This window comes from Capra hircus, chromosome 1, assembly GCF_001704415.2.
Source record: "Capra hircus breed San Clemente chromosome 1, ASM170441v1, whole genome shotgun sequence".
NCBI classification, from domain to species: Eukaryota; Metazoa; Chordata; class Mammalia; order Artiodactyla; family Bovidae; genus Capra; species Capra hircus.
Genome location: NC_030808.1, coordinates 117832273 through 117847060, shown reverse-complemented (window position 1 = coordinate 117847060; position 14788 = coordinate 117832273). Strand labels below are relative to the sequence as shown.

Here is a 14788-nt window from a genome sequence, read left to right as displayed (position 1 = left end):
ATCTCAGTATTATTCTCTCATAGAAAAATTATGTGTATTTTAAAGCCTTTTTGTTTTAAAATAATAAAACCATTTCTTTTTGAATTAAGAAGTAATAGATACCTGCTGATAAAATATGGAAAAATTCAGAAATAGAAAACATTTAAACGAAAGTCCCTATGATGCTCTTCACTGACAGCTTAATTTTTTCCCCATGTTTGAATGCTGACCTTAACTAGAGATACCCTGCTCATAAAACAGTGCCTTGTAATACTCAGTATTTTGTTACATACTTTATTTACTTAATATTTAGACCCTTTCCATGTTAATGCAAGGCCACAAAATCTCTTATCCCAGCTCTTTGGGACAGATATAATGTGGAATTGAAGCATTTTCAGATTTTTAAAAGTTAAGCAATATTACAAGGGATAGAATTTGAGGATTGAGGCAGCATTCTATAATCAAATAACATATATATCTGTAATAAATGTATGAGTGTTTGATCGTGTCGGTTAGGTTCAGGTTGACTATCAAATGAATTGCAGACATTACTTTTTAAAGCTTTTTAGGTTTCAGAATTATGCTTGAAGGATTGTAGACCTATGCAGACTGGCTTGTATCATCTGTCTGTTGACTGGCCAGTTGACCAGTCTGCCTGCTTGCCTGCCTACCTACCTATTAATTTATTATTTATTTATTTAGTTTAAAACTAGAGATGGGTATGATGAATGTCATTCAGTCTCAGAATTATCAACTATGGCCAACTTTGTTTGGACTGTCCACTCTTTAAGTGCCGTCTGCCCTTTTTTCCCCACTTCATGATAATTTTAAAGCAAGTGCTAGATACCCTATGATCTAAACTGTAAACATCTCAAAATATATCATTAGAAAATAGAGTCACATATAAAAAACATAATGGCATTTTCATTACTTTAAGTTCAGTTCAGTTGCTCAGTCGTGTCCAACTCTTTGCGACCCCATGAACCATGGCACGCCAGGCCTCCCTGTCCATCACCAACTCCTGGAGTTTATCCAAACTCATGTCCATCAAGTAGGTGATGCCATCCAACCATCTCATCCTCTGTTGTGCCCTTCTCCTCCTGCCCTCAGTCTTTCCCAGCATCAGGGTCTTTTCAAATGAGTCAGCTCTTCGCATCGGGTGGCCAAAGTATTGGCGTTTCAGCTTCAACATCAGTCCTTCCAATGAACACCCAGGACTGATCTCCTTTAGAATGGACTGGTTGGATCTCCTTGCAGTCCAAAGGACTCTCAAGAGTCTCCTCCAATACCACAGTTCAAAAGCGTCAATTCTTCGGCGCTCAGCTTTCTTTATAGTCCAACTCTCACATCCATACATGACTACTGGAAAAACCATAGCCTTGACTAGACAGACCTTTGTTGGCAAAGTGATATCTCTAATTTTTAATATGCTGTCTAGGTTGGTCATAACTTTCTTTCCAAGGAGTAAGCGTCTTTTAGTTTCATGGCTGCAATCACCATCTGCACTGATTTTGGAGCCCAGAAAAATAAAGTCAGCTACTGTTTCCACTGTTTCCCCATCTATTTGCCATGAAGTGATGGGACCAGATGCCATGATGTTAGTTTTCTGAACGTTGAGCTTTAAGCCAACTTTTTCACTCTTCTCTTTCACTTTCATCGAGAGGCTCTTTAGTTATCCTTTCTTAAATTAAGAAACATTAATATCAAAACATGTCAATCTTTAGATTTGTTTCAGAGCAAATAAGGGCATATGACTTTATTTTTAATCTATAAGTTTGCTGTGCCTTTTTTTTTTTTCCCCTACACATTTATTTATTGAATAAACAGAGTCATTTGTCCTGTAAAATTTTACCACTGTCTGGACTTTTCTGACTGCATCCTTGCTGTATTGTCTAGAGGTTTCCTTTGTTACTTATTTTCCCTGTAAATTGCTAGTTAGATCTAGAGGGCTGTTCAAATTCAAGTATGGCTTGGGGACCAGGAGGATAGGTAAGGCAAGAATAATTTATATGTATTATTATGTATTTCCATCAGGAGACATAATATTTGGTTCTCTCTTTGTGATGTGAGCAATCATTAATAATCATTGTCTGAAGCCATCGGTTCTTTAGGATTAGCAAGTACTCTTATTTTATAATTCCTCCTTAATTTATTATCTGAAATAGCTCCATAAAGAGGAATCACACCTCATCAGTTATTTGATTACCTTGATGTACAGTCTGTGATACGAATTATCTGGAATTGGTACCTAAAAAATCACCCAGCTGTGGGTAACAGTATAATGTTGCTGACACCATACTAGTTGAGTAGCACGGAAGTACAATGGAGAAATCAACCATCTTAGTGACCATTATACAGACCCTTCCCTAGTCTGAGGAAATTTTCTATTGCAGGATTTGCTGCTATATAAAATTAGCTCATGCAGCATAAATAGTGCGCTTATTCTGTTCAGTTTCATTTCTGGATTCCCTGTCAATTTTATAATACTTGTATAGTTGATAACCATATAATTGTATTAACCATGGTTAATAACGAGGAGAATAGGGCCTTTGGTTATTTCCGCCCCCCCCAACCCCCACAATATATACAGTTTTGTAGTTTCTTTGCCTTTTTTTTTTTTCCAGTCAAGCAGTAGAGAAGGTTTAGAATAGAAAAGAAGCTACAACTCTTGTGAATTTCTGTGCCAGTTTTCCATTCCGTATCTCACAGATGAATGTGGAGTATGGGGGTTATATCCATTGTACTTCGTACAACAAATTCCCATAAAGCATAAAGGGAATAGGGAGTTTATTTTCGTCAATAGTGGCTCCAGAGTCTTTTCATGGGAGAAACTGATGAAAAGTAATTTGGTGTGTGTGGAGGCGTGTGGTTCTTGTTGACATACTGCCTGATGTACTGCCAGTTTTAAATACTGATATTTGGTTGTGAAATATGCTTTCATCGTTACTAAATTCAGTAAACACATGTTCTTGGAGGGACACAGTAAGTATTGTTTAACTGATTTCCTCTAACCAATCTAAAAGTTTCTTTTAATTAAATGGCAAATTATTTTGGTAAATACGTAAAGCTGATTTAAAAATGGAGAAAATATCCCTTAACTTAATGGAAATCACCTATTAGAAAATGAGATGGGTCTAGTGGATTAAATTGTAATGTCTAAATGCTTTAAAAATATTTTTCTTTGCTTTCAATTAACATCATAATTTGACAAGTCAATATTTCCTAATTATTAATTTTTGTTTTCTTGCAGGGGCCACATTATCTTAGTTCCAGAATTTAGCCTTCCTCTGGAATACTACCTAATCCCCTTCCTTATCATAGTGGGCATCTGTCTCATCTTGATAGTCATTTTCATGGTAGGTAAATTAATTTTAAATACTTGAAAAAATAATATGAATGGCTCTAAAACACATTGTACTGAGAGAGGCTGTACATAGAAGAGTACATGTTGTGTGAGTCCATTTACGTGACTCATTCTGGAAAAGGCAGAAATAATCTGGGTTGAAAAAAACCAGAACAGTGATTTCTTTGGGGGGATAGGTGCAGGGAAGAAAGGAGGTGAGAGATTTACTCAGAAGAGTATGAGGGAATTTCCTGGAGAGTGAGAATCATGTTGTCTATCTTGTTTAGGTTGCACAATGTCTGATTCACCAAATTGCATACTTAAATTTTGTGCATTTCATTGTATGTAAAGTTTACCTAAAAATAAAAAAGAGCTATAAAAAATACTAATCTCTAAGTAATGAGTTTACATGCTGAACTATTTGAGGGGAAGTATATTGATATTTGCAACTTACTTTGAAATGCATTGTAAAAAATAAAGAGAAAAAAATGTATTGATGGGTAAATAGTGGGATAAATAGATATGTGATTAAAAAATATAGTAAAATGTTAATTGTAGAATCTAGGTAGGAGATATATGCATTTTATTATAAAAATTCTTTTAACTCTTCTCTAATTTGACATTTTTCTTATTAAAATGTAAATAAAGAATACTGTGAGGCCTCAAGGTTAAAAGGGTGACACATTGTTTCCAAAACAGTGGTTATCAAGTATGATCCCAGGACTCTTGGTGGGTCTGCAAGGTCAAAATTATTTCCGTAATGATACTAAGTTATGATTTGCCTTTGAGACTCTCATTCTCTTTTAGAGGATGGTTTATAGATGGTTTATAGAAGAGGTTTCTAGAGGCTACATGGTCTGAGATATCAAAACAAATTGAATGCAGAAGCACATGTGAGAATCTCTCTGTATTCTATTAAGATAGATATTAAAAGAGATTTACAAAAATATAAAACAATCCCACTATTGTCCCTAACCTTTTTATTTTTCATAAAGAATATTTATAGTAACATCCAATGAGTTTATTATTGTATTGAATTAATAGAGTAAAGATTAAACACTGTCTTTGTAATAGTCTTCCTATGATGTGGTATTTCTTTTAATTTTTTGGTTTTTCATATCCATCAGTTTAATCATTTTTTTCTGTAAACATTTAGTATGTCTTTTGTTAGATTTTTTAAAATCGTATTTTCTAATTAGATATTACTGAGGTATAGGAATGTTATTGATATGTTAAAATAAACTTTGAATTTTGTAATAATAAGATTCACAGAAAAATTGCAAAGAAGAGAGTTCCTGTGTATTCCTCATTTGGTTGTCCCCATTGTTAACATTTTACTTTACCACGATACATTTGTCAAAACTAAGAAACTAACACAGTTAACATTACTGTTACTGAAGTCCAGACTGGATAGATTTTACATTTTTCCATTAATGCTTTCTTTCTGTTCCAGGACCCAGTCCAGATTACCACATTGTTTTGTTATCATGTATTCCCAATCTCCTCTGACCTGTGACAGTTTCTTAATCTCTCCTTGTTTTTGAGGAGTCCTGGCCAGGTATCCTGTAGAATGTTCCTCAATCTGATATTTTTCTTATGATTAGAGTGGGTTGGTTATAGGTTTTTATAAAGAGTATCAGCAAAGCAAATTGCCCTTCTCATCCTAACATGTCAGCCAAGGGTACATGATACTCGCATAACATCACTGACGATGTTAACCTTCATCCCTTAGTTTAGGTAATGTTTGCCAGCTTTTTCCACTATGAAGTTAATATTTTTTCTCTTTCTCTATTCTATTCTTCCTTTGGAAGTGAGGCACTAAGTATAGCCAGTCTTAAAAGTGGGGATGGGCAGTAATTAAGCTCCACTTCTTGAAGGGAGGGAAGTATCTACATACATTATTTAGAATTCTTTTGTAAGGAAGATTTGTCTATTTTTGGCATTTATTTATTTGTTCAATCACATTTATATTGGTATGTGCTCTGTATATTTCTTTTATACTTTGGGTAATAATCCAATACTACATTATTTTTGTTGTTTAATTGTTTGAGCTTTGGTCATTGGGAGCTCTGCAGGCTGGGTCTTGGGTCTCTTTGATTTGACCCATCCTTGTTTCATAAGTATACTTCTTTAGTGTTTGGTCCTATAAGAAACTCCAGACTCATCATTTCTTTTTCTTGCCCTAGCCCTAAAATCAGACATTTCCCCCAAGGAGCCCTGGATTTGTTTTGTTTTGTTTTGCTTTTTTTAATTGAAGATTAGTATTCAAGAAACCACTATTTGGACAGTGGACAATTATTGATTTTTATATATTAATTTTATCTCTACAGACTTACTGAATTCTTCTATTCTGGTAATTTGAATTTTTTTATTCTCTTGGGTTTTCAGTGTATAAGGAAATATGGAAAGTTAGAACAACAAAAAGTATCCTTGGCAAATTAGGAGTAAATCTTTAAGCCAATAAAGATTACTGACTAAAAACTGAAATGAAAACACTATGTAGTGAATATTAGAAGCCTTCCCATGAATGTTAAAAACAACAAAAAACGATGCCTATTGTACTTCCTGTTTAACGTTGTGCCATATATTCTGGTAAGACAAAAAAAGTATAAGAATTAGAAATAAGGAAACAAAATTTTTCTTTGCCTTTTTTCCTTTTTAAATAAAGAATGGGTGATGCCTTATATGTCTTTTTTTCTATCATGATGATCATTGTTTTTTCTTTTACTCTATTCTTATGTTGGATTACATGAATTTGTTTTGTAAATTCTAAAAACCCTTGTATCTTATGTACACTCTTTTGACTAATATATAAATTTTGCCTTTGTATATTGGGTTATCAAATTTCCAATATGGATCAGCCAGTTATACACTTTGGACATAGGTGCAAAAATCCTAAATACTAGCAACCTGAATGTCCAGGTAAGAGAAATTTAGTTTTATGGGACTAGAGTAATCTTGACATCAAAACTAGGTAATCCCTTGAGCACTGCTGGTGGGAATGTTAAATGGAGCTATCGCTATAGAAAACAGTACAGCAAAAAAAATTTACTATATGATCTAATTCCAGCTTTGGATATGTACTCAAAAGAATTTAAAGCTGGAAGTTAGATATTTGCACGCTTATGTTCATCACAGCATTATTTCAATAGCCAAAGGTGAAAGTAACCCAATTATCCATTGATGGATGAATAGATAGACAAAATGTGGTATATACATGTGATGGAATACTGTTCAGCCTTAAAAAGGAAGGAAATTCTGACAGATGCTACAAAATTGATGAATCTGTAAGACATGTTAAGTGAAATAAGCAAGTGCTAAAGGACAAATGCTGTGTGATTCTATTAATGTGTGGTACCTGGAGTAGTGAGATTCAGAGACAGAAAATAGAATGATGGTTGCCAAGGGCTATGGAGAGGGGAGGTTGGGCAATTACTGGTTAATGTGTACAGAGTTCCAGTTTTGGGAAACGTAAAGAGTTTGGTGGATGGATGGTGGTGATGGTAGCACAACAATGTACTTAATGCCACAGAACTGTATACTTAAAAAAGGTTAAGATACTAAATTTTATGTTTTGTATATTTTTCCATAATTTAACTAGATAAGATAAAGCTAGTCCCATAAAACTAAAGCTTTCTTTTATTTTCTATTTTCTAATTTTTTTTTTTTAGTAAAATTGGGATTGTCTTTTTCCTGGAAGTTTTGGTGAAGGTTGCCTGTAAAATTATCTAAATCTGCTGTTTTTTTCTTTTTTCCCCCACAATTACATGAGTATATAAATGGTTGTCTTCTTCTTTATACCAAATTATATTTCTAAGGAATTTTCTGTTTTGTCTGTTTTCAAGTATTGTATAAAGTGATTTATAACATCTGTGTACTCCTGTAGCAACTTAAAGAGAATTCCTACTATATGTGGGGTGAGTTCTGGTTTATTCATATCCACCCATGCCTTGCACAGTGTTGTCAGAAGTTTGTCTTTGTCTTTTAGAGGACTGGATTTTGCAATTTTCTTTTTCCCTTTCATTCAACAAATGGTTGTTCTGCACCTCCAAACCTAGCCACTCCTCTAGGGTCTGAAGTTTCCTCGGTGAACAAAATAGGTAAAAATCCCTGATCTCAAGCAGCTTACATTCCAGTGGGACATGTATTCTAATGTTTTTACTCTTCTTTTTAATCCAGGTGGTGAAGGGGCATGCTAATTGTTGTTAAAATGTATAAACCTTCCCCATGTATGTGAAAAGCATTGTAGGGTGTAAAATTTTATATATGTCCATTAACTTGAGCTTGTGTATTTGTCTTGTTTAGTCTATTTCTTTTTTTTTTTTTTTTTAGTATTTTGAAGCAAGTTTGAGATATACTTCACATAACGTAAAATTGACCCATTTAAATCATACAGTTCAGTGGTTTTAGTATATTCACAGAACTGAGCAACTACCGTGTGCAATAATCATTGCAGTTGTCTATAGATTTCTGCACTCCTCTGTCTTCTGAAGAAGTGCTATGTCATAAAATGATATTGTGAGTCACATTTATTATAATTTAAAATTTTTTTGATAGCCAGATTAAAAAAGGTAAAAGGAAATATTTCTGTGAGATTAACTTAATATTGTATTTATTTAACTTGGTAAATCCAAAATGTATTTCAACATTCAGCTAATAAATAGTTATAAAATATATCCTACATCCTTTTTATACTAAGTCTTTGCAATCTGGTATATATTTTATACTTTCACAGTAAATCTCAATTGAGATTAGCCACATTTCAAGTACTCAGTGGCTGCCTGTAAACAGTGGTTACCATAATGGGCATCTTGGGTCTGTGGTCTTTACTTTTTTTTTTGTTTGCTTTACCTAAAAATTACCAAGCTTATGAATTTATGTATTCTTCCACAATTTTGTCATTTTCTAGGTGAAGTATCCTTTTTATCATTGTGATAACTATTTCCTAATGATGATTTTTGTCTTATATCCTAGTTGATAAACCAAGTTTTACTTGATATTATCATAACTGTCTACCCCTGTATTTTTTACTTTTATTTTAGTCTTAATGTGTCGTTAAGTTTTAATCTCGTACCTTGTAAATAGCATATGGTTGGAATATTTTCTTTATCCAATATGATACACTTTAAATTTTAAAACTGGTGAATTGTATCCGTTTCAGTTCAGGTCAGTTCAGTCGCTCAGTCATGTCCAACTGTTTGTGACCCCATGAACTGCAGCACGCCAGGCCTCCCTGTCCATCATCAACTTTCGGAGTCCACCCAAACCCATGTCCATCGAGTTGGTGATGCCATCCAACCATCTCATCCTCTGTCATCCCTTCCTCCTCCTGCCCTCAATCTTTCCCAGCATTAGGGTCTTTTCAAATGAGTCAGCTCTTCGCATCAAGTGGCCAAAGGATTGGAGTTTCAGCTTCAGCATTAGTCCTTCCAAAGAACACTCAGGACTGCTCTCCTTTAGGATGGACTGGTTGGATCTCCTTGCAGTCCAAGGGACGCTCAAGAGTCTTCTCCAACACCACAGTTCAAAAGCATCAATTCTTCGGTGCTCAGCTTTCTTTATAGTCCAACTCTCACATCCATACATGACCACTGGGAAAACCATAGCCTTGACTAGATGGACCTTTCCTGGCAAAGCAATGTCTCTGCTTTTTAATATGCTGTCTAGGTTGGTCATAACTTTCCTTCCAAGGAGTAAGTGTCTTTTAATTTCATGGCTGCAGTCACCATCTGCAGTGATTTTGGAGCCTAGAAAAATAAAGTCTGACACTGTTTGCACTGTTTCCCCATCTATTTGCCATGAAGTGATGGGACCAGATGCCATGATCTTCGTTTTCTGAATGTTGAGCTTTAAGCCAGCTTTTTCACTCTCCTCTTTCATTTTCATCAAGAGGTTCTTTAGTTCTTCTTCACTTTCTGCCATAAGGGTGGTGTCATCTGCATATCTGAGGTTATTGATATTTCTCCTGGCAATCTTGATTCCAGCTTGTGTTTCTTCCAGTCCAGCATTTCTCATGATGTACTCTGCATATAAGTCAAATAAGCAGGGTGACAATATACAGCCTTGACATACTCCTTTTCCTATTTGGAACCAGTCTGTTGTTCCATGTCCAGTTCTAACTGTTGCTTCCTGACCTGCATACAGATTTCTCAGGAGGCAGGTCAGGTGGTCTGGTATTCCCATCTCTTGAAGAATTTTCCACAGTTTATTGTGATCCACACAGTCAAAGGCTTTGGCATAGTCAATAAAATAGAAATAGATGTTTTTCTGGAACTCTCTTGCTTTTTCGATAATCCAGCAGATGTTGGCAATTTGATCTCTGGTTCCTCTGCCTTTTCTAAAACCAGCTTGAACATCGGGAAGTTCAGAGTTCACGTATTGCTGTGATTTCAGCTGACTTCTGTTGTTGACTTTTTATTCTATTTTTTTCTACTGTGCAGATTTGGATTACCCAACTTTTTTTCCTTTTTATCCCTTTCTCCATTTTCCTGCTAGTTTGAAAGCTTATATTGTTATTCTTCTAGTAGTTACTACTAAATTTTTAAAATAAACCTGTACTGAAATATGATTAATATATTAATAAACTGAACATACTTAATTGTACAGTGTGGTAAATTTTGATATACGTATATGGATATGTGTGAAACCATATGATTAAAATAATGAAATATCAACTCACTCAAAAAGTTTCCATATACTCTAATCACTTTCTTTTTACCCATTCCAAATTTCTCCTTCATTTCTTCCCTTCCCACCATCCCTGGGCAATCACAGATTGGCTTTTGGTCACTAAGATTAATTTGCATTTTCTACCAATTTGTATACAGGGACTCATAAATTATGTACTCTTTTGTGTCTGCCTTCTTTCTCTCAGAATACTTATTTTGGGACTCATAAATGTTATTGAATATGTTGATATTCCTTACTTTTTATTGACAAGTTATATTCTGTTGTATGACTGTACTGCAGTTTTGTTTATTCACTTACCTGCTGATGAATATTTGGGTTGTTTGTAGTGTGGGGCTATTAAATAAAGCTGACATAGACTTTTTGGTACCTTTGTGTACAAGTTGTTTTATGGATATACACCTTCATTTCTTTTGGCAAAATATAAGTAGGAGTGGGATGATTAGGTCATTTTGTAAATATGTAGTTAAATTTATAAGAAATCACCAAACTATTTTGCAAAATGGTTGTACAGTTTTACAGTCCTTCCAGTAGTGTATCAGCGTGCCAGCCCTTCTGCTTGCCTGCCGACACTTGGTATAGTCAGTCCTTTTCATTTTAATAGGTATATAGTATGTATATATATATATAATATAGTATGTATATATATAATATAGCAGTGTTTGTGATTTTGAATTTTCATTTTTATCTTGACTAATTATGTTGAACATCTTTTCAAGTGCTTATTTGCCATCTGTATATTTTCAGCAATGAAGTGTTTATTCAGATATTTTACCTATTTTCTGTTGGGTTGTTTGTGTCTTATTCTTGGGCTTCCCTGGTGGCTCAGAGGTTAAAGCGTCTGCCCACGATGCAGGAGACCCGGGTTCAGTCGCTGGGTAGGGAAGATCCCCTGGAGAAGGAAATGGCAACCCACTCCAGTACTCGTGCCTGGAGAATCCCATGGACGGAGGAGCCTGGTAGGCTACCGTCCACGGGGTCGCAAAGAGTCGGACACGACTGAGCAACTTCACTTTCACTTTCTTCACTTTTCTTATTATTGTGTTTTGAATTCTTTATATATTCTGGATAGAAATCCCTTGTGAGACCTGCAATTTGCAGATATTTTTCCCAGTCTGTGACTTGTCTTTTATCTTTAAACAGAATCTTTTGAGGATGGAAGTCATTGATGTAGACAGAAGTCTACTGTTGTAGTTAAATCTGTCGAAAGTTTCTTTTGTGAATGTTGTTTTTGGCATTTGGTTCTGACCCCATGTATTTATTTTTATTCTTGTAAGCATAGCAGTTTATATTTTAAAATGTTTTGTATATTTTTATCTGATATTTCTATATATTTATAATACAGGTTATCTGTATTCGTTCTGTCCATTTTGCTACTAAAACCACTGAAAGTGCAGTTTAATGCCTGTTATGTTTGAAATTTTTATTAGTTTGTAACTTATAGAAATTTCAACTCTCCCATTTTTGATTTAGTGAAGTCTTTGTAACCTAAAGTATACCATTTATATTTTTGCAAACAAATAGTTACATGTTATTTATAATGTTTCTGTCAGAGTGAAGTAAAGATAATTTAGGTCAGTGAATAAAAATTCAAAGATAATTTATGGGCTAACCACTAATAATAAAGATAGAGCTATAGTGTTAGACCCATGCTCCTCCCCAGCTGTCAGTACTGGTGATGTGACATTAAATTTTTTGTCTTTCTGCCCCTCTGTTTCCTCATATACAATACTCATAAAATTTGAAAATTTTATTAGTTTGTAAACTTATAGAAATTTCAACCCTCCAGTTGACAAATTTTGATACAGTTTGTCAGTACATCTAATCATAGATATTTTAGCTAATAAACCTTGTGATTAGGGTTCAAATAAATTGATTTGTAGCAGCTATCTAGAAACTTAAAATGCATTTATTATTTTAATAGTCATTTTCTATCTGCATGTTTAATATCTGATTCCCTTTATGTTTCTCTTTTATTTTTAGATCACAAAATTTGTCCAGGATAGGCATAGAGCTAGAAGAAACCGACTTCGTAAAGATCAACTTAAGAAACTCCCTGTACATAAATTCAAAAAAGGTAAGTGATTATTTTCTAAATAACCATTAGTTTATTTAATAGTACATGGTGATCATACTTTAATACTACCTGCTGAGTCCTTGCTGTACCCTATGCCTAATTCTCAGTTAGTAATTAATGAGTGAATGTAGAAGGTGGTCTTTTGCTGTGGTTTATCCTGGTAAAGGCAGGAACAGTTAGGGCAGGGGTGGGTACACGGTCTTCAGAGATTTTAAAAACAATGATGAAACTGACCAAAATGGCTTTTATTATCCCCATGTGCCAGAAGTTCAAAACATCAGTGGATAAAATATTTCTCTGCACCAGGTGGTCTGCTCCCATTGATCCTCCTCCTCCTCTCCTCCCTACATTACTGTGTTAACATTGTGTTAACTAAACACATATAGTGTTGGTTTAACTAAACGCAGTAGGGTAGCTGTTATGTATCAATGTATTTTAAATGTATCATCTCATTTTAATTTCCATATTCCTATGAAATGGGTACCATAATAGTTATTGTATATGAGGAAATAGAGGGTCAGAAAGGCAAAAAATTTAATGTCACCTTGCCAGCACTGGTAGAGCTGGGCAGGGGTCTATCACTGTAGCTAATGTAGTTTCTCCTGCTTAAGCTTAGTGAGCTTTCAATGTGGGTACATGCTTATTAAATCTTTTTGGCCAGTAGTTCCCTAGAATGTTCAATTTCTATGCCAGTAAAAATGTTCTGTTTTTTAATTCAGTAGAGAAAATGCATAGAGAGTGGAAAGGAGAAAAAGAGAAGGCATTAATAATTCTGTCAAGTATACTTCAATTAAAAAAACTAGTTCTGTAAAATTTTAATTTTTCCAAGTAATAAACTATTCAAAAAACCTACCAAATATAATAACCATTACTTTATGAATATAAAGTTTAGCAACAAAAAAAATAGGAAAATCACATGTTAAATAAATATCAACATTTATAAAAATGCAGTGTACTGTCATTATACAGTGTGGATTAATTACAAGTTATTCATAGGCCAATTTGAGGACTGGCTTTAGGAATCACTTTTTAAGGCTCCATTTTGTGTGTTTATTTTGTTTTCTAAAACAAGGGGGAGAGGAGGGAGAGGAAAAAAAGAATGATGTTGCTATTGTCTTAGGCTAAAAAAGAGCATCCATAGTTGGCTTTTCTTCTGAGTAAGATGAGTAGCCATTGTAGGATTTTGAGCAGAGAAAAAATAAGATCTAAATTAAAAGTTAAGTGGATCTTCCTTGTTGCTGTGTTAAGAATAGGATGTAGAGGGTCAGAGGTGTGAGTGGAGAGAACAAATAGGAGGCTGTTGCAGTAATCCCAAGTGAAAGATGAATGTGGCTTGGCCTTGAGTGGTAGCAGTAGAGGAGATGAATATATTTGTAAAATGGAATTACTGGATTTATTGATGGACTAGATGTGGGGAGAGGAAACAAGGACAACTCCAGATTTTTTGGTTTCAGCAGCTGAAGGAGGCATTGCCTTAAAGAAATAAGGATGGTTAATAAATGGTGGCACAGGTTTGGGGAGAAAGCTTGAGAAGTCAGTTTTGGATATGTGGAATCTCAGATGTCTGTTAGACATTTGAATGAATCAGAACTTTCATTCCTCAACTGGAAGTATTGGTATAAATATGTATTTAAATCATGAGACTGATGATATTACCAAGAGAATGAGTATAAATGGACAGAAGAATACCAAAGACATTTTGGGGCAGCCTAACACTGAGTAAGGAAGAAGTGGAATCAGCGGTGGAGACCAAGAAGGAGTGACCATTATACAGGGGAAAATCAGAAAGTAGCGGTTTACCAGAAACCAAGTGATACCGGTCTCTAAAGAGCAAAGAGTGATTGATACCCTGTGTCACATGTTCCTGATAGATAGATGGGAACTGATCGATTATTGATTATCATCATGTGCAGTTTTGACAGAGTGATTAGTCCAAAAACTTGATTGTGGTGGATTTGAAAATGGAAGGAGAGGAATATTAACTATAGACAACTTTTTCAAGAAATTTAACTATAAAGGAGAGCAAAGAAATGGTGTAGCAGCTGGTAGGGGAAATTTCACTGAGAAGTAATAGCATATTTGCTGAAGAAAATTGATGATGTAGGGGATAGATGGGAGAATTGCTATAATATATGTCTTTGTGAAGGCAGGAAGGCATGGGATCTGGTGTACAAATAGGTGGATTGGCCTTAGATAGCTGCATGGAGAGCTAAGCTAAGGGAAAGTAGAATATGTGGGCCCCAAATCCTGGCAGTGTTTATGGTGGTCAGAAGCATTCTTTACTTCCATGGCTCTCAGTGAAGTAGGAAACAGAATCATCAACCAAAAGATAGGATAGGGGAGGAGATGTTGGAGGTTTAAGGACAGAAAGTGAAAGTGAAGTGGTCACTCAGTCGTGTCCAACTCTTTGTGACCCCGTGGACTGTAGCCTACCAAGCTCCTATGTCCATGGGATTCTCCAGGCAAGAATCCTGGAGTGGGTTGCCATTTCCTTCTCCAGGGGATCTTCCCGACCCAGGGATCGAACCCGGGTTTCCTGCATTGGAGGCAGACGCTTTAACCTCTGAGCCACCAGGGAATCCACAGAAAGGACAGAAAGGTATGGTATATTATTCTAGGAGAGTAGATGGGCAGATGGAATAGGGAAATATGATTGCCTGGGAACCTGAACCTCCCTTTCAAGTTCATAGTTATGAACCAAT

The 14788-nt window shown here is 35.0% G+C and overlaps 1 protein-coding gene across 2 annotated transcripts in view; it reads left to right on the top strand.

Moving 5' to 3' along the window:
• RNF13 (ring finger protein 13) overlaps positions 1 to 14788 on the top strand; it is a 123041-nt gene that overhangs the window by 74907 nt on the left and 33346 nt on the right. For both annotated transcript variants that reach the window (XM_005675452.3, XM_005675450.2), the window contains 2 exons: positions 3230 to 3335; positions 11993 to 12086. In XM_005675452.3, the coding sequence (XP_005675509.1) occupies positions 3230 to 3335; positions 11993 to 12086 (200 nt within the window). The remainder of the gene's footprint in view (positions 1 to 3229; positions 3336 to 11992; positions 12087 to 14788) is intronic.